We start from the raw sequence: 25,330 nt of genomic DNA on the forward strand, positions 1-25,330 counted from the left end.
TTCAATCCATCATTTGAAAATGGAAAGAGTATGGCACAACTGCAAACCTACCAAGACATGACCATCCTCCTAAACTTACAGGCCAGGCAAGGAGAGCATTAATCATAGAAGTAGCCAAGAGGCCCATGGTAACTCTGGAGGAGTTTCAAGATATATAAATCAGTGCTGCAGCTGAATGGCGTACCTACAAAGAAAATAATGGTTACCAATAAAACTCAGTAAACAGTAAAGTATAAAAGAATTACATACCTACAAAGTAAACATGATAAATCATAGTAACATTAAAACATTGCAGTTATAAAACACAGTGAAACAGAGCAGAACAATAGAGAGAGAACAATCGAGAGAGAATAGAGAGAGAACAATAAAACCACAACTATTTTTGGCTTTTTTATTTTATATATTTTTTTTGTAAAAAATGTTTTTGAACTTTTATTTGTAACTGTAAAAGTTCCAGTTTTGGGTCTCTAAAAATGCGAAGGCATCTTTAGGGACCCTGTGAAAGTGTTTCCTATGACTGTGCAGTGCTGTACCCTATGCTTATACTCAACTCATGTGTGGTAGCGTTGGAAACATTCACTGATGCAGACAATAAAAGTAGGTGTCACGCCTTTATCCGCGTATCCTACAGACATTTATTTTTTGGGGTGTTCTTTGGCCTGAGGTACCACGGAGGACTTCTGGGACCTGCTTCTCCTGCAGCCGGCTCACTGTATTTGCATTGGGAAGTTGGGCCACAGCACCATCTGGAAACAGAAGGGCTGTGATCATCTATTCCTGGAATTTAAGGAAGGATCCAGTTTTTACTGAAGCTTTGTATAGCACATAAGCGTTCAGCAGAGCCAATTGGAATAAGTATACAGACACTTTTTTTACCAGTGTCTGGCCTTATGGGAAATTAAGTACGGCGCCATCAACTAGTAGTTGAGGTCCACCCCTCCCATATTAAGGTTGTATTTGTGGACACAGAGGGGTTTGTCCACAACACCAGTTGCCGTTTGAATTTGGACCGTCGTGTCTGCATGAAGGGAGGACAGGAAAAAAAAACATTCTTATTATCCCTCCACTTCACAGTGAGCAAATTATTACATTTCAAGCAGGCTCTCTCCCCCAGCCTAAGACAGGAATCTACAAGCCGCTGGGATAAGGCCCGGCAATTAGAATGCACAGTGCCACATGCGCCAATTCCATGATCAAACAAGTGACTAAAAAGTGTCACACTTGTGTAATAATTGTCCACAGACAAGTGGTACCCCTTTTCCAAATACGGGGGACACCAAGTCCCACACTTGGGCTGGGTCTTATCAGCGCTCCCTATGTAGTTTGGGTTCTCAAGCTCCATGTGACTATAAAACTATATGTATATAGCCTGTTGCCCTGTCACAGAGCTTATACATCTTGACCCCAAATCAGGCATGCTTGCTGGGAAGATACTGTTTGAAAGACATGTGGCCAGAAAATGTAATCAGGCACTCGTCAACGCAGACAACTTGAGTAAACAAGGCTGCAAACTGTTGGTTGAAGTGGTTTATGAGGGGCCAAATTTTGTAGAGCCAACAAAATTCAGGGTCACCCTGAGGATGCCAGAGTTCATTGTCATTAAAATGCATGAACCGTAAGATCTGCTCATATAGTGTCCTGGCCATGGATGCAGAGAACACGGGCATATGGTGAATTGGGTCAGTGGACCAATATGACCGCAACTCGTTTTTTTTTTTAACAATGCCCATGATGAGGGCTAGGCCTAGAAAGGTCTTAAATTCGGAAAACATATTAAGTTTCCATTCTCTGGCAAGGGTCAACTGTCAGCATGCTGCTGCTGTCTACTGGATCTTATTCTGAGCCTGAATGTGGTTGACTTCCTCTTCACTCTCATCTGTCATGCTCAGAAACGTGTAGGCCTCCTCACTAGTCGATTGGATATGGTGGCCTCTAAATTTACAGGTACAACTAGTACGACTCACAGGCAAAAAAGGCACCTGGTTGTCAGAGCCTGCTTCAATCGCTACCAAAAAAACTGTTAGCGTTCGCAGGGATCAGGTCAGACTCTGCGAACGCAGCAGTTATATGTGTTGTGTTTTTTAAGTGACAGTGATTGATTGATACTGCACTTGGGTGGGCTGGGCTGGGTGGAGGGCTAAACAGAAGTGCTAGATGGTATCTGGGCTGATCCCGCTAACACTGCATTTTTGGGAACCCTAAACTACTGGGGAGGCTAGTATAGATCTGATCAGATCAAAGATATTGATTTGCTCAGACACTATACCAGTAAGGAAGTTTTATGGTGCGTGCGGGGGTTTTAGTGCTACTGGCACTAATCTGACGCTGCCTGGGACTGGCGCTGATCCTGATGCTAAAACCTATACTGGGGGGGGCGATCAGGGGGTTAAACCTTTATTCAGCAATACATGGCAGGTACCCTGACGCTATAAAAACCTAACGGTGACAGTAACTGGCTAACTAGCATCACCCGTGACACTAAATACAGTGATCAGAAATAAGATCTGTACACTATATTAGTGACACTAGTGACAGGGGGTGAAAGGGTTAACTGGGGGGGTGATCAGGGGTTGACAAGTGTACTGGTGTTAGTAAAAAGTGTAGGTATCCGGTATCCGGGCGGGAATGGGCCTTCAGTGCAATGTAGTCAGCCAGTCGTCGGCATCCGCTGGGTTGTCGAAAAACCGGACTATGCCCTCGTGCTGGACTCGCAGGCGGCTGGGGTAAAGCATGCCATATTTGATGTTCTTATCTCTGAGTCGCCTGCGAACGTCGGTGAAGGTCTTCCTCTTTCGCTGTAAATCAGCCGAAAAGTCAGGAAAAAGGAGCACAGAGGTGTTACCATATTTGAGATTGGGATGTTTGCGGGCTTCGGAGAGGATCCTGTCTCGGTCCCGGTAATTGAGGAAGCGGACCAGGAAAGGCCGAGGGGCCTTTCCTGGAATGGCGCGGCCAGTGGGCACCCGATGGGCCCTTTCAACCACGTAGGTAGGAGAAACTTCGGTGAGGCCCAGAAGATTTTTAAAGAACTCCTCAGCGAACTCAGCAGGGTGCTCCCCTTCCTCCCTCTCAGGTAGTCCCAGGACTCTAACATTGTTGCGCCTGAGTCGGTTCTCAGCGTCGTCGGACTTTGCGACCAGGGACTGCACGGTGCGCTGCAGCTCAGCAATGGAGGAGGCATAGTAAGATCTTCAGTGGCGGATATTCTGCTCTCAGTTTCGGTCATTCTGCCTCTTATTTTGTCGAGATCATTCCTGATTAGGTTGCACTCCTCAGCAAGGTGATCAATGCGAACAAGCAGGGAGGTTTTGCTCTGCTCGATAGCAGCAAGGATCGTGGCCGTACTGTCTTGGGATAGCGGAGCCGGTTCCCCTGTGGCCGGAACCTCCCCAGGACCCATCTCCAGGTCCGCTAATAAAGACCGGAGTCGCCCAAGCAGGATGGGGTCCGACTGCGGCTGCGGGGGCACTGTACTGCTCCCAGAGGCCCTGGAGTCCTTCTTCCCCTTTTTAGAGGTGGGGGACATCTGGTGAGGCTCCAGAGGGGACACCAGCAGAGCAGCAGCACGGGTCCAGAACCCCGTCCAGGCAGCAGCAGGAGCGGCCCAAGGGGTAGCAGATGACAGGCCTGGAAGAACACCGCAAAGGCAGGCCGCAGCCGACCCTGGCCCCACACCACAGACCCCCAGGGAAGGAGGGCCTATAGGCGTGGTGTGCAGGAAGCGCTGTGAGGAAAGGCCCAGTCCAAGAGCAGCAGGGCCACCAGGCACCTCCACCAGCCCCCACAGTAGGCAGCCACTAGGCAGTACACCCCCACGGGGAGGTGGAGGTAGGATGAGGGTGGCTGGGGCAGCAGAAGCAGCAGTCCGCCGGGTGGCTGAGCAGGATAGAGCGGCGTCCAGCAGGCTCCACTAGGCCGCACCAGGCCGAGGCCTCCACGGCCGCTCCCTGCGGCCTCCAAGGTACACCAGGCAGGAAGAGGGGCAAGGGTGAGGATGGGGGGATGTCCCAAGGCGGACGGAGCCTCCCGCCACACAATCCGGCCGGCCGCGGTACACCTCCGGGGGCAGCCTCCTAGGAAACAGCGGCGTCGGGCAGGCTTTGTTAGGCCGAGGCCGCCGCGATCTTCCCCGGCGGCCCGGGCGGTCTCCCCAAGCACACCGAGCAAGCAGGGGGGGCAATCGAGAGGATGGGGAGCAGTCACGGGGCACTAGGGTACTCCTTACCGCACGGCCAGACGGGGAACAGCTCTGTCCGGTCAGGCCTCAATCCACAAGATGGCGGCGTCCTCCGAGCAGGCGATGTCCGTTTCACCCCAGCCCAGATCCCTCACAGAATGGACTCAGGGCTCAGTGGGGGACAGGGGAACACTGCTGGCAAGGTGGCCGATCCTGATGTGGCAAATGTATGCGTGGATGGCAAAGGATTGCACAGGATAGCAGTTAGGATGTCGGAGCTCCTCTAAAGCACGTCTGCTGGCTCTCACATCCGGACACGCCCCCCGTACTGGTGTTAGTGTAGTATTGTGCAACTCACTGTTAGATGTCCTCCCTCCTCTCCCTGGAATGGAAAATTCCACGAAGAGAGATGACATCACATTTCATTCACCAGAACCGATCAGCAGGTTCAGGCCAAAAATAATTGCCTGGACCTAAAGACTGATCAGTTCTGTAACAAATCTGATCGTCGTGGGCACTGTGGCGGGCAGTCTTAAAGAGGTTAACTAACAATTGCACAGTTGTGCAACGCTGTACCCAAATAAAATGTATGTCCTTTGTTTCCCACCAATAGAGCTTTCTTTTGGTGGTATTTGATCACCTCTGCAGTTTTTATTTTTTGGGCTAAGAGCAAAAAAATACTGATAAAACAATATTTTTGACTCTGCTTTAACCACTTGCTTACTGGGCACTTAAACCCCCCTCAGTCCCAGACCAATTTTCAGCGCTGATGCACTTTGAATGACAATTGCGCGGGCATACAACACTGTACCCAATTGAATTTTTTATCATTTTTTTCCCACAAATAGAGCTTTCTTTTGGTGGTATTTAGTTACAGCTCGGAGTTTTATTTTTTGCTAAACAAACAAAAAAAGATGCAAAAAAAGAAAAATCATGTTTTAATAGTTTGTTATAAAATTTTGCAAACGGGTCATTTTTCTCCTTCATTGAAGTGCGCTGATTAGGCGGCACTGATAGGCTGCACTGGTGGGCACTGATGGGCTGCATTGGTGGGCACTGATGGGCTGCACTGGTGGGCACTGATGGGCTGCACTGGTGGGCACTGATAGGCATAGTTAAGGCGGCACTAATAGGCACAGATAAGGCGGCACCGATGGGCACAGATAAGGCGGCACTGATGGGCAAAGATGGGCACAGATAAGATGGCACGGATGGGTGGCACGGATGGGTGGCACGGATGGGTACGGATGGGCACCACTGATAGATAGGACTGATGGGCACTGATAGGTGGCACTGATAGGTGGCTCTGATAGGTGGCACTGCTGGGCACTGATGGGCGGCACTGCTGGGCACTGATGGGCGGCACTGGGGTGCAGCACCTTTGAGGCAGATTGTGGGCACTGCTGGGTGGCGCTGTGTGGCACTGTGGGCACTGCTGGGTGGCACTGTGGGCACTGCTGGGTGGCACTATGGGCACTGCTGGGTGGCAATGACGGGGTCACTTACTTTTATTAAGTGGGGCACTGCAGGGAGCAGGTGGGCACTATCAGGGGGCAGATGGTCGCTAGCAGGGCTGGCCGTGATCGGAACTGATGTCCCGATCACGGCCGCTGTCAGCACGAGGAGGAATAATAGCCGATTACCGGCTTCGTTATATCACATGATCAGCTGTCATTGGCTGACAGCTGATCACGTGATAAGGGGTCGGGATCGACCCCTTGCACGGATCGGTGATCAGGCGAGTCTCATGGACTCGCCGATCACAGAGCGCGCCGCGCGCGCCCCTCAGGGGGCGCGCAGGGCGCTCGTACACGGGACGACGTCAATAGACGTAGTCCCGGAAAAGGAGATCCGCGCTGTAGCCGTCAATTGACTATAGCGCGGATCTCAAGTGGTTAAAACATATCCAATAATTTTTATTTATTTTTTTAATCTAATTTCTTCATCAATTTAGGCCAATATGTTTTCTGCTATGTACTTTTGTTTAAATAAGCGTATAATGATTGGGTGACCACAGCATGAGCAAGCCACCTGCGGCACGCATATCCGCAACCTACCCGGAAGACCTGGATCACATGTGTATGTGTGTGTGTGTATGTGTATGTGTATATATATATATATATATATATATATATATATATATATATATATATATATATATATATATATATATATATATATTATGCATATGGGGCAGACCTGAAGAGGTTAAATTCAAATTTATTTTTGCTAAATGGACTGCTAATAGCAGAACTTACATGCTCTTGCTGTTTTATTCATTTTTCTCCTATGTGCTTCATACTTATATTACCCCCTGGCTGCGTTGCCTTGCTTCAAGTATATGGGTGCCCCCTGTGCCTGCTGAGATCTTTGGAGTCCTACTGGAGCCTCCACTATGCACACACTCCCATTTAGTACTACAATCGTTCAACTACTCCCAGTGCCACACACAGGCAGAGTGAGAGTGACACAGCCAAGGGACGACTCTTCTCCTTCTCTGCAGCAGTGACATTTTGGCTTTGACTCTGTCCTTCTCAGGATGCAGTTGGAGTTCTAAACCAAAGCGGTACAGGTAAAGGAGACACAGAGTCCAGTGGTACTTCATAGATTCACACACAGGCACCCACATAACTAGAGTCTGACAGTTTTGTCCATGAGCAGTATATGGAGGAAGCCCAGAGGGGAAAATTCAAATAACAGCAAAAGCATGTGTGTTCTGCAATTAGCAGCTTGTTTAGCAAAAAAGCAAAACAAAATGACTTTAATATAACTTTAGGACAGCTATAGTTTCTCAGGTTTAGGTCACCTTCCTGATTGGCTGAGACACAGCAGTGGTGCCACTGGGTCCTGCTGCTGTCATTTAAAGTCAGCTAGCCAAAGAGGGGGGTGGGGCTGGGTCATGTGGAATGCCCCCATAGAAAGCTACTTGCTGTGGGGGCACTGAAGAGGAGGGAGGGGCCATGAGAAGAGAAGAGGGACCCAAGAAGAGGAGGATCCGGCCTGCTCTCTGCAAATCCACTGCAACAGAGCAGGTAAGTATAACATGTTATTGTTATAGAAAAAAAAAGCGAGCCTTTACAATCACTTTAAGGACTCTAAAGTTCAAAAAGGCCCTATTACCAAAAATGCTGCTTATTCATCAGTGTCCTGGGCTCCTGTTAGAAAAGTGGATCCTGCATCTTTTCCAACTTTAACTGCTGTATTGTGTAAGCCCATGACTCAACAAGTAGCCCTGAATTAACATGTCCTTAAAATGGTTGTGAACCCTTTACAACCACTTTTTGCTACAGGTAAGCCTATAATAAGGCTTACCTGTAGCTACCCTGGATTTCTCCTAAACCTGCATGTTTTAGGAGATCTCCCCTATATCTGCATGTGCCTATGTCATCGGCACATGTGCACTGAAGCATATGTGCTGTTGCTTCAGTTAGACTGTGCTGTTGCAGGCGCTCCCGCACGCATGTGCAGGAGTGACGCCATCGTGGCTCTAGCCAATTATAGTGTCGGAGCCCACGATAGCCGGAAGTAACTCCGGGAGCGATGTCGCCGGCCGGAGCGGTGAACGAGGACTGCTGCTATGCATACTAGCTCATTATGCCTTTGTCTTGCAGGTGTGTTTTTTTTTTTGTTGTTGTTGTTTTTTTGTTTTGTTCGTGGGTTTACAACCACTTTAAAACTGAGTTGTTTCTGATGTGTAGATCTGAAACCAACAGCATGTAAGATGGCCTCCTCTTTTGCATACTGTCTACTCAACTCTTTTGCATACTGTCTACTCAACTCTGATTTTACCAAACACTCTATTCGAATAAAAGCTTTACCTTTTAAATTCAAAATTTGTGTTAAAATATCAAAACACTCAAGGGTAAATATGCATTGGATTTATTGCTGACCATTGTTCTCTACTTGAAGTTCTCCTCTAAAATAATTCAGGATCATAGATGTAGCCAGGTGCCATCAATGATATGGTGAACTTCAGTGACACTTACAAACGAGACTGTGTATTAAGCCTTTCCTCTAGTGCCCAGTATTAGGATAACTACATCACTTCCTGATTGCAGAGTGAGAGCAAATTCATCTGGATAGCAGATGATCTTGGGACGTGTAGTCCCTCTGTTAATACATACTGTGTTCCTGAATGCTGACTGGACTACACCTACCAGAAGGCTGGTAAAGCAAGAAGGATTCTGGGGAGCAGATATATTTAACTGCGAGCAGCAGGCTCACTCTCTTAAAGGGTGGGACTTTCTCCAAGACAGTTGGGACTTTTGTCTTCAAATGTACACTGTGGGTCTCTGCGGCTTAGCCAGCCACAGTGACATTCAGCTCAGCGGATATGCATTGCTGTGACCTGTGGTCTGTGCAACCTCCCCCTGAGACTTTCATTCTTCATCTCATCTGTCATGGTTTCAATCCTGCTGTCAGCCTACTGGGAGGCTATCCTTCAACTGCCTACTGACATTCAAGAGCCTGCACAGGACACCCTGTCTCCTTGGAGGGGGTGTTATCCTCAGGATTGCTGAGTGGGTGGATGCTCAACCTCTTTCTGTCAGCCATCAGTCTAGAGACACTGTATGCAGACACCTTTACACCTCAATTACTGAGAACTTTCTATTGCAAGTATCACAATTGTTTAACCTCATTGACTTTTATGTACTCAACACTACTCACGGGCCCCACCATTGCTAGCAGAAGACATCTGATAGCACCACACCAGGATTTCTCAGCAATCCAGGTTTCCTGACAATTTTTCCTTTCCTTCTGGTCTCTGAGGATATTATCATAATTGTAAAAGGTGGACCTTAGTTACAATATATATTGTGATATTGGGGTGTTTAGCTCAAGTGATAGATGCATCGTTCTGTGCAGTGAGTCCATGTCAGACAGGCGTTATGGTTAATGGCCTGATAGCCCACATTTATTAAGTGAAAAAACAAAAGCAAAAAGGTCCATTCAGGATTCCCACGCAGGGGTTTAACTTCATTTAGCACTCAAAATAAGGAAAACATACAGAACCACCTGGCTCTCTTGTCAGCAGTTCCTCTGCTTGCTCTCAACAGAGTTGATTCTTTCCAGCCCCCAGCACTCACTGGCTTCTGTAGTCTTCCGACTCAAGGCTAGCCAGCCTTTCCCAGTCCATGAACAAAGAATCCCCCTTAGACAGGCTGCAGTCTCCCACAGGGCAGACCACTTTGCAAACACAGTTCTGTCTTCACACAGCACCAGCAGTAGCAAGCTGCTCACACACCACCTTCCTCCACTCACTGCTCTCACCAGCCCTTCGTTATATGTACCTGGGCACACACCTTGCTGGCTGTCCAACACCTGGACACTGGTTGGAGATCCCGTCACACCCAAGACTCTGAGGGATCTCCAAACTACAGAGTCCCATCCAGAATTAGCAAGATCCGGAGAAAGCTGCCAGAGCAGTTCTCTCCTTTTCAAATCTATGCTCGGTAGCTCTGCAGTCTGCCGACATGCAGACTCTGTTTCCATTTTTGCTCCATTTCCACAGGGACAGGGACTCTCACTATTACAATATACACCTCTTACATTTTTGTAAATGTTTATTATATCTTTTTATGTGACAACACTAAAGACATGACATGTTGCTACAATGTAAAGTAGTGAGTGTACAGCTTGTATAACAGTGTAAATTTGCTGTTCCCTCAAAATAACTCAACACACAGCCATTATTGTCTAAACTGCTGGCAATAAAAGGGAGTACACCCCTAAGTGAAAATGTTCAAATTGTCAATATTTTGTTTGGCTATCATTTTCCAGCACTGCCTTAACCCTCTTGGGCATGGAGTTCACCAAAGCTTCACAAGTTGCCACTGGAGTCCTCTTCCACTCCTCCATGACGACATCACAGAGCTGGTGGATGTTAGAGACCTTGCGCTCCTCCACCTTCCACTTGAGCATGCCCCACAGATCCTCAATAGGGTTTAGGTCTGGAGACATGCTTGGCCAGTCCATCACCTTTACCCTCAGCTTCTTTAGCAAGGCAGTGGTCATCTTGGAGGTGTGTTTGGGGTTCTTCGCATGTTGGAATACTGCCCTGCAGCCCAGTCTCCTAAGAGAGGAGATCATGCTCTGCTTCAGTGTGTCACAGTACGTGTTGGCATTCATGGTTCCCTCAATGAACTGTAGCTCCCTAGTACCAGCAGCACTCATGCAGCCCCAGACCATGACACTCCCACCTCCATGCATGACTGTTGGCAAGACACACTTGTCTTTGTAGTCCTCACCTGGTTGCTGCGACACACGCTTGACACCATCTGAACCATATACGTTTATCTTGGTCTCATCAGACCACAGGACATGGTTCGAGTAATCCATGTCCTTAGATTGCTTCTCTTCAGCAAACTGTTTGTGGGCTTTCTTGTGCATCATCTTTACAAGAGGCTTCCTTCTGTGACGACAGCCATGCAGACCAATTTGATGCAGTGTGTGGAGTATGGTCTGAGCACTGACAGGCTGACCCCCCACCCTTTCAACCACAATGCTGGCAGCACTCATACGTCTATTTCCCAAAGACAATCTCTGGATATGACGCTCAGCACATGCACTCAACTTCTTTGGTCGACCATGGCAAGACCTGTTCAGAGTAAAACCTGTCCTGTTAAACCGCTGTATGGTCCTAGCCACCATGCTACAGCTCAGTTTCAGGATTTGGGCAATCTTTTTATAGCCTAGGCTAGAGCAACAATTCTTTTTTTCGGATCCTCAGGGAGTTCTTTGCCATGAGGTGCCATGTTGAACTTCCAGTGACCAGTATGAGAAAGTGAGAGCGATAACACCAAATTTAACACACCTGCTCCCCATTCACACCTGAAACCTTGTAACACTAACGAGTGACACTGGGGAGGGAACATGGTTAATTGGGCCCAATGTGGACATTATTGTCAGGGAAGACGGGCTTTCCATGTAAGATCCCAGTGTGCACGCATGGGTACTAGCACTTTAAGACACACACCTGTCACTAATACTGAAGTCAGGCGGGCTATTTAAACAGGGCTCCTACAGAGGTTCATTGCTGTTTGGTCTGCAGCTTCTGTGTAGTTTCCTGTTTCCTGTGTGACCTCTGAATCTTATCCAGCTTGCTGTTACCTGTGATTGCCTGCTGCCTGTTCTGATCCCGGCTTCCCTTGACTCTGATCCTGCCTGCTGATTCTGTCTGCTGATCTTCTGGTACTACTTGGCTTGTGACCTGACCTCTCTTCTGCCTACCGTCTATGCCCGATCTGCCTGATTAATACCGACCCGGCCTGTCTGACCCTGCATCTTGTTCATCCAGCCTGCTTCAGCTCCCAGCCCTGCAAACCAGCATCTGGTCCTGCTCGTGTGAGTTCATCCACCACCTGCCTGCTGATCACCACTACTACAGGGACTATTGAACTGTTTACAGGCACTCATACCCCACCGTGCTCCTGTGGCTGCTGTATCAATACCAGTGGTCCGTGAGCCGGAGTTGTACGAGAGGCCTTCCTCTGCACGTCAGGCTCACATCCCAGGTACGTAACAATTATCAATTAGGGGTGTACTCACTTTTGTTGCCATTGGTGTAGACATTTGTGTGTTCAACTATATTGAGGGAACAGCACATTTACACTGTTATACAAGCTATGCACTCACTACTTTGCATTGTAGCAAAATGTCATGTCTTTAGTGTTGTCACATGAAAAGATATAATAAAATATTTACAAAAAATGTAAGGGCTGTACTCACTTTTGTGAGATACAATATTTATATACATACATAAATTAGTGTATGCTCTTTGATGCACCAGTGGTCCAGAGGGAGCTTACTGACTAGCAAGTCTCTCTTACCCCTCTTCATTGCCAGCGTTATTATTAAATTTATATAGCGCCAACAGTTTGCGCAGAGCAGTGTTGCATTCAAATGGTTGTATCTGGTTACATTTCACTGTTTAACCACTTCGTTGGCTACAGAGCAGACGCTAACTGCTGGGAGGCCGTCCCTGGACGTCCTCCTGTTTACTTCCCCAATGCGTGACGCCGCGGGCAGTCTTCGGGGAAGTTCTGTGTTGGCCGTGTCCCTCGGACACAGCCAATCACAGATCGTGCTAAATGGCCAATCACAGCGGCCATTTATCACTCGATCGGCCTGTCTAATGAGCGGTGATCTCATATGTAAACATATGAGATTATCTCTCATCGCCGGCTCCCCTCCTCACACAGACAGCGTGCAGTGTCAGTGAGTACACACACACACAGTGAAACACACACACATGCCCACCTGTCCCCTGTGCCACCTATCAGTGCCATCTGTCCCCTGTGCTACCTATCAGTGCCATCTGTCCCCAGTGCCACCTGTCAGTGCCATGTGTCCCCAGTGCCCCCTAACAGTGTCATCTGTCCCCAGTACCACCTGTCCCCAGTGTCACCTATCCGTGCCACCTGTCCCCAGTGCCACCTCTCCCTAGTGCCATGTGTCCCCAGTGCCACCAGTCCCTAGTGCCATGTGTCCCCAGTGCCACCTGTCAGTGTCACGTGTCATCAGTGCCACGTATTGGTGCCATCTGTCATCAGTGTCACGTGTCATCAGTGTCACATATTAGTTCCATCTGTCATCGGTGTCAGGTGTCATTAGTGCCACGTATTAGTGCCATCTGTCGTCAGTGTCACATCAGTGTCACGTATCAGTGCCATCTGTCATCAGTGTCACGTGTCATTGTCCTGGTGCTCCAGGGCCTTCAAAAGTGTAATAGGTAGTCAACAAGTTAGATGTGTAATTTATGCTCCTAGAACACGTGATGGCGCTCCCTGCATGTTGGGTCTCTCTAAGTGGCCAGGCTGTGAAAAAGTGGGAAAAAAAAAAAATCTTAATTTTGCAAAGAATTGTGGGAAAAATACACCAAAAACCTCACTATGCCTCCTACTAAATATCTTGGAATGTCTACTTTCCAAAAAGGGGTCATTTGGCGAGTATTTGTACTTTCCTGGCTTGTTCGGGTCGCAAGAAGTGAGATAGGCCACCAGTACATCAGATGTGATCAATTTTTTATGATTTGCTCCATAGCTTGTAGACTCTCTAACTTTCACAAAGACTAAATAAAATCCACAAATTTGGGTTATTTTTACCAAAGATATGTAGCAGTATAAATTGTGGCCAAAATTTATGAAGAAAAATTAATAATTTGCATAATTTTGTCACAGAAACAAAGAAAATGCGTTTTTTTTTCAACATTTTCTGTCTTTTTTCATTTATAGCACAAAAAATAAAAAACCCAGAATGCTCTATTTGTGGGAAAAAAAGGACAAAAAATTCATTTGGGTACAGTGTTGCATGACTAAGTAATTGTCATTCAAAGTGTGAGAGCACTGAAAGCTGAAAATTGGTCTGGGCAGGAGGGGTGTTTAAGTGCCCAGTAGGCAAGTGGTTAAACCTGCTGAACATTGCTTATTGATTGCTGCTACTGTAATTAGTTTGTACTGTTTCTATGCTCTAACAGACTGTTTGGCTTATCCCAATACTTTCTTTGGTACGCTTGTTGACTAAACTTTAATATAGAGGTGTCACTAAAGAATTGTTTCTCTTGTTCCATTATTCTCTATTGATCAAATATGACTGAACCTAGAGTGCTAGAGGGGTCAAGAGGCTTGCAGGGAAATAACTGAGGACAAGCATCACCAAGTGGCCCCTACTGGAGGTCAAAAACTTGACTTTTTTAAGGTCGTTTGATTTTTTTCTGCCCTTCGTTTGCTAAACACCATTCCATGAAAGCAAATGTGTCCATGCACACATAATAATTTAGGCATGAACGCTTTAAGACAAAAAAAAAAAAAAAACACATCACTTGTGTGATCATTTTAGCAGAAAAAATGCCTGATGCTCTTAAACACAGCTAATCGCATCTAAACACGCCTAAATATTAGGCTTCAGCATTCATTCATTTCAATGGCCAGAACAAATTATTATTCTGGTCAATGGAGTGAATGAACGCCCAAATGCTTGATGTACTTCAACGCGCCTAAATGCATTTGCAAAACACGACTTTGGGTGCTTTTTTGCGCTGCTTTGTGCAAATGCCCACTGTACATGAGGCCTAATACAGATAAACACATGCTTCTTTCTGCACAGTAGAATCTATGACTAGTCATATTTATCCAGATAATTCCTCCTGGAGACATCATAGTTTGCCTCAATGGCCTCCTTAATGTGATCCCATTCCCAACCCAAGCAACATAGGAGCCCTGGGGACCGTTAAGGCTATAATTACGCTACTGGGCAATAAGAACCTTACAGAGGTTCTAACCCTTCATCATTTTGCTGGAAATAGTGTTTTGTTGAGGTCTGAGCTCCCATGGGATGCACAAATATAAAAAGTGCAGGACTTTTTAGATCCATTTGAACCATTCCCTTTTCACTGACTGATATGTATGACTGGTGTCAGAAATAAGTTCTTGGAATATAACTGGATGCAGTTGCATGAAAAAGGCACCAAATACCTACCACAGTAAAAGAAAAAAGGGACAACAACCTGAGGATTTAAAAAAAAGAAAGGGGGAGAGAAATCTAATCTTTCAGTGACAAAAATGATAAAGCAGTTGCATGTGGAAATGTTCTCGATTGCCTTGATCCTTCTTTTAGTCATCATACCTATATATATATATATATATATATATATATTTTTTTTTTTTTTTTTTGCAATAACGCACAGGTGTATGCGGTGAACAATCATGATGTAGTTACCATGTGCAAAGTTCGATTTAATCAGTCAACGGTTTAGAGAAAAAGGAGTAATGGCTTTTAATTGGTCGCTAAGGGCCACTTTACATTAACGACTACTTTTTGCAGCAAGTATTGGATTCTCTTGATAGCTCTTTCACATTTTCACTTATATTACCTTCGCTATGTTCCCCTGCTTTTCTGATTACCCTCTGGAGTTCCTAAAAATACTCAGTACTCACAGGGATAGAGGAACATGTGACCATTGCCCCCCTTGGTCAATCACCAGTCCTGAGTCCTAAGCAATGACACAGACCACATGAATTTTAACTCAGGGCTCAGGCAAGTGACCAGGGAGAAAACACAGCAAGGGAAAGGTTTGTATAATCTTAAAGCTGAACTCCATCTAAATACAAGGGGTGTTGTGTGTATTCTCACTTGAATCTTGGTGTGCTTTCTGTATTTCTTCCAAAAATTCAGTGCAAAACTTGTCAGTTGTGCAGGAGATTTCTGTAATAAAGACCAGTCACTGCTGCCCTCTCTCCTTATGCAGGGTGACTGGCCCCGTCTCCGACGCCTCCTGTAGTTTTCTGTAGGCAGCCTGTAGTGAATGGGGCCTATTGGGCCCCTCCCATAGCTCTGCTCTCTGTACTAGTGTTGCCAACCGCCAGTATGTTTACTGGCAGCCAGTAAAAATTTTTTTCACTTTTCTCCTGCCAGTAACAGGAAAAGGTTGCCAGTAAAAATTATGGGCATCATGCTCAGCTCAGAACTGCGCATGCGCAGCTCCTGTCTGGAGCTGGTAGAGACCATCCCAGTGCCTGCTACAGTGTGTTTGGGCGGATCTGGTAGAAGCAGTGCCCGAGCGGGTCGTGTGATGGCATGGCACAAGGGAGCCAAGCGGAGTTTCCGGACCCTCGTGCGCCGGTCTGTGGGGTGGGAGCAAGGCAAGCCGGCAGCGTGACTGTCAGTGCTGTTTGGACTGGAGTGGACTGAAGGGACCACCTGGCGTGGAGAGAGACTATCACCATGACTCAGGAGGGGACGTGTTGTGTTGGTGAGATATCATCATCATCATCAGTATCAGTGCTGTTGCACACTGCTGTCAACGTCACTGAGAGTCAATTTCATGTGTGTGTACCTGAACTACTTAATTATATTGAAAATAAAATGACAAAAACTTCTGGAATGCCAGTAAAAACTTGGCTGTGCCAGTAAATTTTGGCTGTCATGTCAATCTGGTAGGTTGGTTTCTATGCACAGCACTGTGATGATGTCACTGCTACCTTTACAGGGTAATATCTGTATTTGTAAAGGCATTTGGTATGCACAATTTTTTTATATTTATACCATTGGTAGCCATTGAGCATTATTTGTGCCTGGAGTTCAGTTTTAAGATATCCACTACGCATTCCCAGCATAATCCAACCAGCCACAAACTACTAAGCACAATATGACAGATGAACAAAACAGCTAGCACAATGCATAATATACTTTTTATTTTTTTAATAAAAAGTTGTTACAGTTTCATCTTCAGTGAAAATACAAAGTTATCAATTTGGTAGTGTACACAGATCAGAAATACATGGAATGGTTTTGGGTATAAAAAAAAATGGTTGTTAAGATGCAGCATGTTCAGTTCATACAAGAGGAATAACACTTCTGTGGATGATGAGCAGATTACAGGTTCCAGACTATGCCTTCTCATACTGACGAACAGAGACAATATCGCCAAAAGTAAGAGTCTGCAGAAAGAATAAAAATAAAGGATCCATTCATAAACTTTTATATACAAGACAGCGATTCATCATACTGTATATCAGCGTTTCTCAACCTTTTTTTTTTTTCACCATTGGGGAACTCTTGAAATAGTTTTCAGGTTGTAGGAAATCCCCCACTATATACATTTATACCTACAGCTCATGGTATATTAACATGATCAGTAGTTTGTAGAGAGTTTCAAAATTAAAGAATGGGGTTTACTTACCCCACTCCGACCCCTACAGCCTATATAACAAAATTGACCTCAGTGCTAATCACTAAATTAAAAATACAATAATAATTAAAATGATAATGTTCTGAAAAAAAAATAATATACCAGCAAGTTAAAAATGTGGCTTTACGACCACTTTTAGGCCAGCCTCACATATGTGCAGCCATGGTCTCCAGCCTGGGGTCCGGTGCGTTTAGTTTCCGTTTGACGGTTTAGGTCCAAATTGTTACCTGCATTTGCATCTGAAGCGGACCCAAAAACGCACAGGACGCTTTTGGAAACCACACCACGAACGCCCGTACATGTGTGGACCAGCTCTATTGCGAGTTGGTCTCACTTACATGTTGTCATGCATTCCATCCAATTTGCACATATGTGAACCCTGAAGTGGTATTAAATCCAAAAGCAAACATTATATTGCAGCTTACCCATGCTTAGGTGTGATGGCTGCATTTGTTTTTTTTTTTTTTTCTAAAACACTTTTTTTTTTTTTTACATATTTTCATCTGGTGATCAAGCCAGTAAATTGGTTGTTTTTTCAAAAGAACAAGCTCTTCAGTAGATTGTATCAGTTACAGAGATGAGACAAATCATTTAACACTACAGGGGTGCTTACAATGATTGCTTTAAATTATGTAAAACCTTTATCCCAAAAGGAAAAAACAAAAAACACACAAAAAAAAAAAAACCTGTAACTAATTAAGTATTGGTTGAAGGCTTTTTTTCAAAAATTTTTTTTTTTTTTATAATAAATAAATAAATAATATATATATATATATATATATATATATATATATATATATATACATATATATAAAATCCCAATTTCTGTACAATTCCTGTACATTCAACTTTAGCTTTACCAAAACAATGTAATATGAGGACCTACCTACACTAACCAATCAGACAGGCTCTTACACTACATACTTGTTGGTAGGTCTAGAGATTGTTCAAAAAAGATTGTAGAAGAGCTTTAGAAGCATAAGAATAGTAGTAGAGCAGATTAATGCCTTGTTCAAGGCTGTCTTATGCTGAATAAATTGAAATCAATGCATCCCAAAAGGAGAAAACTGTTAACAAGGGGTTTAATGTTATGCTACTAAACAACTAAAAATCTTGAGTAAAACTGGGCCTTTGGAATAAACAGACCGAATTGCAAACGGCTAAAAACCAATTAGCCTAAATACTGAGCTGTAGCATAGATTTTCTTAGTGCCTGGCTCAGCACATACCGCAAAATCCAAGGATGCTTAGGTGACGAGTAACTAGCAATTCATCACTATGCAAAGCTTTCCAGAATGAAACTATAATATTCTCTACTCTTCCGTGATTACCTGATGTTCTACACAAGGCAAAGTGTCATACAACTAAGAATATTTCTTCAGCTGAGAAATTATTGGATTTTTTTTATGTAATCAAACTATTCGGTTTGGTTTTGTACCATAAGAACTGGTGGTGGTAAAGTATAGACCATACGAGTATGTCTTATTTCAACACAGATGGCTTGAACATAATTACCGAGCTAGTGATTAACCAATTTGGGTTTAACTAAGGAGATTCACTCTGAAGTCTGGGAATCACCAGACCCTCTGCAATTCAAATGTCAATATGCTTACAATCAACTTCATAAAGACCTGAAGGATAAGCTTATAAAAGGATAGATTTAAATTATTGGCCTAATCAGATTCTTGGTCTAAGTGGACAATGCTTTTCATGGAATCCCAGATGTCTTGAAAAAGAGTGAGGGGCAACCCACTTTTCTACTCAACACTACAATCAGCTTAACATACAAATATACACCCCAGTTTCTTAGAGGGTTTTTCTGTGCCCATAATTTAAATCACATTTCTACCCCTTATAGTAGCTGGTTAGTTCTGGGGAGCTCCCTGCATCTAGATACCCATGCCCATCCAGTTCTACAATGGAATGTTGTGTTTCCAAATTAGTTCTTAAAGCGGAGTTCCACCCATAGAATGAACTTTACATAAATTGCACAGCATTCTCCTTCAGCAACAACATTTGGAAAAACATTTTTTTTTTTTTACTCACTCTGTAACTGCTTTTGCTATAGGGTCCCTTCTATTCTGCCACTTCCGGTCCACGACGATTGACGTCATTTCCCTTGGCGCGTGTGCTCCTGGGAGATATGTGTCATCCTTTCCCAGGAGTCAGTGGGCAGCACTGAGGGCTAGCATTGTGTTATTTAGAAACTGGAAAGGACGCAAGCAAAGACCACTACCCATCAGAAAATGCAACTGAAGTGGCGTTGCTTCGCGGCCATCTTGGTACACTCACACTCGTCCGCAGTTGGACATCTTTATACACCCACTGGAGTCTTGCTTTTCACAGTTATTTTTAACAGTAAACTCAGCTTATATATACACTGCATTTCATTATATAAGCTGAGTTTATTAGCTGTTAAAAATAACTGTGAAAAGCAAGACTCCAGTGGGTGTATAAAGATGTCTGCTTGCTGACTTCTAACTCTAGGCTTACTGCAGACGAGTGCGGGTGTACCAAGATGGCCGCGAAGCAACATCACTTTGCTTGCATGTCCTGATTGGCATCCAGGATCACCACATGCTGGAATAGACCGCTAGTGGGCTCCACATGCCCACAGTAGCGATGGAAGCGCGATACACATCAGGAACAACACAGTAAAGCCCCATACACATTATCAGATTTTTTGCTGATTTTTGTCTTCAGATTTACCAAAACCATGTAGTACAAGGGCCTGCCCGATTGCATGCAAATTGAAACTCCTAAGGGCCGGTTCACACAGCGAGCCGCGGCGAGGCGTCTCCGACTTCCTCGCCGCGACTTGCAGGGGGGGTCAGCGGCGACTTGCAGAGGACTTCTGCATAGAAGTCAATGCAAGTCGCCCCCGAAGTCGCCCCGAAGTAGTACAGGAACCTTTTTTCTGAGTCGGAGCGACTCGAGTCGCTCCTCTCAGAACGGTTCCATAGTACTGAATGGGGGCGACTTGCGGGAGCGAGGCGAGGCGAGCCGTGTCGCCTCGCCTCGCCTCGCAGTGTGAACCGGCCCTAAGGTTTGACCTCATATTATATTATATGGTTTTGGTAAATCTGAAGGAAAAAAAATAATAATAATTTAGCAGAAAATCTGATAGTGTGTATGGGGGCTTAAGTCAGTTTACAAACTGTGAATTGAGTATGTTAAATGGCATGCATTTAATATTTTAATATAGTGGGAATTTTTTTTTTTTATAAATTCTGTGTGGAACTTCACTTTAAAGTTTTACTAAATCCAGGACCCTCCATATACACTATCTGATCTCCCACAGTACACAGGAAAATGCAATAGTTTTAGTAAATATAAACTGCAAAATACCTTTTCTCATCAGCCGTATAAAGCAGTCTTGTGACTTCTATGAGTCTGTTTAAAGCATGTAGGAGGAGTTTCTATTCTACTTTGGCTGCCCTATGAGACTGCAGGATCCCTGACCCTCTGTCTGGACAGTGCTGATTGGCCCTGAGCTGATCACATGACCCTCTCAAGAAAAAAAAAAAAAAACAAGCACACAACCTCTAGCAATACACACCAAACTGAGTATGTGCAGACTCTGTAATGTCAGGAGATGAATTGGGGGCAGTGGAAGAAAGGGAGTATCAGAGAAGACAGGATCAAACTGCCTTTTTACACAATGTGCAGGATTAACACCTTAGGTTCCACAGTGAGTGTAACAAGCATGCTTTACTGCATATACAGACTGATTTTACTGTTGTGGGTTTAGTAACACCTGAATAGGTTCACAAAGGACAACTCAAGAAAGGCAAACGTAAAATAGACTGCCCACATTGAAAGTTGCTGGTGTGTTCTGGAGAACAACCGAAGATATGGAGCCTGCACTTGTATATTGATATTCTATCCACTGTTTTCTAAACTGTCATTAGAAGAAAAAAAAAAAAACATAAAATACTATTGGTATAAAAGGGGTAGATTGCATAACTTCATTTGTTCTCTCTGTTCTCCTAGAGCATGCCAGCACCCTGTAAGTTAGATTATAGGAATGCTTCCCCACTGGCAAAAGCACAATGTATAAGGAGGCTCAGCAACCTATCGGAAGGCTTGGGGATGAATAGCCAAATGAGATACAGGCAGAGGCATGCTTATTCTCCGCGTTTCAGAAGTTCTGTATTTGCATACTTACATTAGGAAAGCCCACATGTCACACTGCAGGTTGGCGTATGCCCAGGACTTTTCATTCCCCTCCCACTCCTCTCCTTGGTGCCGTCATGGTAACTGTGGGCATCCGGCCGTGACAGCTTACAGCTTCACAGCCGCCTGCTCTCTCCTATTGGCCAGCTGATCTTCTGGGACCCGAGTTGTGTCCCATAAGATTGCTGGTTGGGAGGGGCAGCCTAGGGCAAGAGGAGGAGGAGGCGCTTGAAGATGGGAAGGAAGTGAGACAGGAAGTCCCATGAAAAAATAAAATATATATATAAAATAATAATAATATGACTTGCCAAATGTGGCATGGCAGGGGGCAAGGAGTGCTTAAAGCGGAGGAGCTTAGTTGAGCAGCACTAGGGTTGCTGGTTAAAATCCCAACCACAGCACTACGTGCCTGGAGTTTGCATTTCCCCTAGTGCCTGCGGGGTTTCCTCCGGGTACTCCGGTTTCCTCCCACACTCCAAAGACATGCAGGTAGGTTAATTTGCTCCTGTCTAAATTGGCCCTATTATGTATGATAGTGAGTTAGGGACCTTAGATTGTAAACTCCTGGAGGGCAGGGACTGATATGAATGTACAATATATATGTAAATTGCTGTATAAATTGACAGTGCTATAGAAGTACCTGCAATAAACATCAGATTTCAGAAACATTATAATCTTCTGTGCTTTTATATACTCACCATAGTCATTTTGTCATCCTTTATTTCCCTTACAAATTTTGTTTCTTTACCATCCCACTTCTGTACATGGACTAAGTTATCTCCTTCCAGTGATACAATAGACTGTCAAGAACAGAAAAAATAAAGTTATCAAAATGTAGGAACAGTCTAAAGTTTAGATTCTAATACAAATCAGCATTTACCTTAATGAGTGCAGTAGGCTGCTTACTTAAAGTGGGGTGCCCCTTAAAAAAAATAAAATAAAATAAGTCAGCAGCTACAAATACTGCAGCTGCTGACTTTTAATAATCAGACACTTACCTGTCCCAGGGTCCAGCGATGCGGGGGAATGAAGCCCCGCTTGGTGGCACCGACATTCTTACTGTAGGCACCCGGCTGTGGCTTCACAGCCAGGCACCCACTGCACATGCTGCACCGCGCAGTCATCTGGGACCTGTCACGCGTCCCAGATGCCTGACTGCACCGAGGGGAAGTGACGTCAGGTGCTTGAAGGAGGCAGACTACAAGGGACCCCCTAGCAACAGGCATTTAGAGGTGGAGTTAAAAAAATTTTTTTTTTTAGGAATTTTAATCATATTTTTTTATTTTTTTTGTTGGGGGGGGGGGGGGCACAACTTGAAAGAAGAGCAAATACTGTATCTGCTGACTTTTAATATGCAGACACTCACCAGTCCAGAGATTCAGCCTGGGCTGGTTCTTCATGGACCCAATAGCTGCTATATTAAGTGTCAGAAACTGGCTGAGACTTCCTGTGGCTCACCATGAGTTATGTTATGCTTACTGAAGGACCTGCAGCTTCCTGGGACATGTAGTTCAGGAGGATGTGGGTGGGGGCTAAACTTCCGCTTTGACCACCTAGGTGAGCCAAGCGGAAGCAGGTACTTAACAGATCTAGGTACCCTCTCCCAGGAAAAAAAAAAGTGTGTGTGTGTGTTGGGGGGGGAGAGATTCACTTAAATTTAAAGTGATTTTAAACAAATAACCCATTAAGTTTATAATTGAAATGAAAGGCAATCATTTGTGTGGGTTTTTTTTTTTATAATTGATCCTATTCCTTCTTTTCTGGGGGGGCGCAGTACACTGATCTTTCCTGTGAAAGGCTGGGCGGGGGTCTGTCAGGACAAGTCTGATCATTGCAGGAGAACAGCCTTAAGCCCCCATACACACTATCAGATTTGATGCTGATTTTTGTCTTCAGATTTATCAAAACCATATAATATGAGCTCAAACCTTAGGAGTTTCAGTATGTATGCAATCAGACAGACCCTTGCACTACATGGTTTTGGTAAATCTGAAGACAAAAATCAGCAGGAAATCTGATAGTGTGTATCGGGCTTAAGTTCCCAGCACAGCTAAAGAACTGACCACGGTGTGCTCTCCTGCTTAGTGTGACCAGTTTTTAATAGGAAAGCAGAGGGACTGGCAGGAACACAAGGGATTTCACATAAAAAGGAAGCAATACAAAAGGGAACAGGATACTTTTCCAAATAAGATCATGGAACAGCAGGCACATACCAGGAATTTGAAATGTGGTGGTGTAATAAAAACTTTAATGTTATTTTGAAAAATGAATGTTCACTTAGCTTTGTAAAGTGAAGCTGTGCTTACTTCAATCATCCAATCACATAAAAGTCCAGGTTTTTATCATTTCCCTAGCACATGATTTAGTAAAATGAACACAGCTTGACCTTATTTACTAAGCCAAGTGAACACTTTTCTACATTGACTGCTTCAATTCCTTTAGTAAATCAACCCCATTAAAAATAATTAGGTTTCAGCAACCTTATTATTGGACTCTAGAAGAGATTTAGATTCTAAGAATAAATTACAACCCATTATACTACCGTGAATAATAAATATATACATTGCCTGTCAGGCAGATCAACAATCTACAAACGTTTTTTTTATACAGCATAATTCCACTCTCAATTTTGGCAAATAATCCATACCCACTATTTTATTATTTCGATCAATGAGAAAATTGGCATGCCAATATAAAATTCTATCACAGCATAACTAAAAAACGGACAGCTTAAGAAAGTTAGCAAGTTAAAATGGTCAACAGTTAACACTCGTTTAAATAGAAAGTACTGCTCATCAAATGAAGCCAATAGATTGAACTAATGTGGACTTTGTGATTGGAGCTAAGAACATATACTTCTACATGGTCTATTGATGGACTTGTGTCTTTTTTCGACCTCACCTACTACGGAACTAGATGTATTCTGATATTTTGTAAAATTCCAACAGTTTGTATGTTTTATTGAATTCCAATTTCCAAATGCTTTGTAACTGATGATATTTAAATGCCAATTCAGTTCCCTAAAGAATACAACCTGACAACTGTAAATCAATACATACTCTAGCGTTCGGAAGTATATTTCTTGCTCATACACTAATAAAAGCAATGTGGCTTTGATCGACCTATAATCAAATATGCAAAGCAAACTAGCGTCGATAAACAAAGTACCTACAACGCTTAAAATGCATATACTTTCATCTGCCTATTAAAAATACAATGATAAAATACAGCCATTTGTACTATAGTTTCTAAAGCTTTAACACACATAAAGGAAGCTCCATTGTGCCCCCCCCATCCCCTTCTCAAGTTTATCTGGTAGAAGATCATCCATACTCTGTGTAGCTCTCACCTTACAGTTTCTGTCGTCAGCTGTGGCTTCATCAAATTCTTCCCCCAGCTTGAAGCTTATCTCTGTGTTCTTGAACGTACTCTGGGTCCTGATCACCACTTTGTCACCTTCTTGGCTAATGATGACGGTGGGTTTGGTCACATTGCCAACCTGTCTGGTGGCAAAGCCAACTCCTGCAGAGAACAGAAAAAAGGTAAGCAGTCAGAGTTGTGGAAATAATAATTGTATGGATGCAATTTAGGAAGCAAATATTTAGGTTAAGGTTCTCCTGCGATTAAATGACCGGCCAGCATATCGGCAGAAGTATCTACTATCTGCCAAGTAACTTCATGAGCGCAGTCTGCAGGTGGTTAATAGGAGGCAAGTTACAAAAGGCTGGCTTGATGCTCAGTGCACTTAGTCTCCGTTATCTAGAGCAGATGCTGTACAAATCTGAAGATTAAAGGAAGCACACACACACCTAGGGCTTTCATATACTCATCAAAGTTCTGGCTGTCAACCAGCTTCCAGGTGGCACAGAAAGCATCTACCATTTTAGCAGCGGGGATGTAATTGAGAGCACAGTGTAAGGTCTAAATGGCTTTCTTTTTCCTTTGCCTAGGAGATGCTCTGTCTTACTTTACATGGCAGCCCTACTTATTGGGAGACTTGTAACTGGTGATGGGGGCTGGACCTTGGTTAGAAGAAAGGGGTCCAACCCTAACCATCCTCAAACACCAATAGCCTGGCAAGAGGCGTGGTATGGATAATACTCCAGGCTCACACAAAGGGTCAGGAAATTAAATGCTTGGCTCGCAGCTCTTGAACTCATTTCAAAACTAGGTCATTTTAGGGGAGAAAAGTGACGTTTTATCATTTTACATATGTGCATGCCTGAAAAAAAGTCGGCACAAGGTGCCACCTCATCCCTTTAAACCCAAACACCTTTGAATTACACAGGT

At 44.4% G+C, this 25,330-nt stretch overlaps 1 protein-coding gene across 1 annotated transcript; it reads right to left on the bottom strand.

The window, feature by feature from the left end:
- Positions 1-16,346: 16,346 nt before the first annotated feature.
- On the bottom strand, positions 16,347-25,016 carry FABP7 (fatty acid binding protein 7). Its single transcript, XM_077487012.1, has 4 exons — positions 24,850-25,016; positions 24,390-24,562; positions 21,739-21,840; positions 16,347-16,614 (listed from the first exon to the last, which is right to left on the bottom strand). The coding sequence occupies exons 1-4, from the start codon at positions 24,920-24,922 to the stop codon at positions 16,564-16,566; spliced, it is 399 nt and encodes a 132-aa protein (XP_077343138.1). The 5' UTR covers positions 24,923-25,016; the 3' UTR covers positions 16,347-16,563.
- Between the last annotated feature and the right edge of the window lie 314 nt (positions 25,017-25,330).

Source organism: Lithobates pipiens, unplaced genomic scaffold (genome assembly GCF_037356315.1).
Source record: "Lithobates pipiens isolate NorthernLeopardFrog02 unplaced genomic scaffold, aLitPip1_a1.2 Scaffold_18, whole genome shotgun sequence".
In the NCBI taxonomy this organism is placed as follows: Eukaryota; Metazoa; Chordata; class Amphibia; order Anura; family Ranidae; genus Lithobates; species Lithobates pipiens.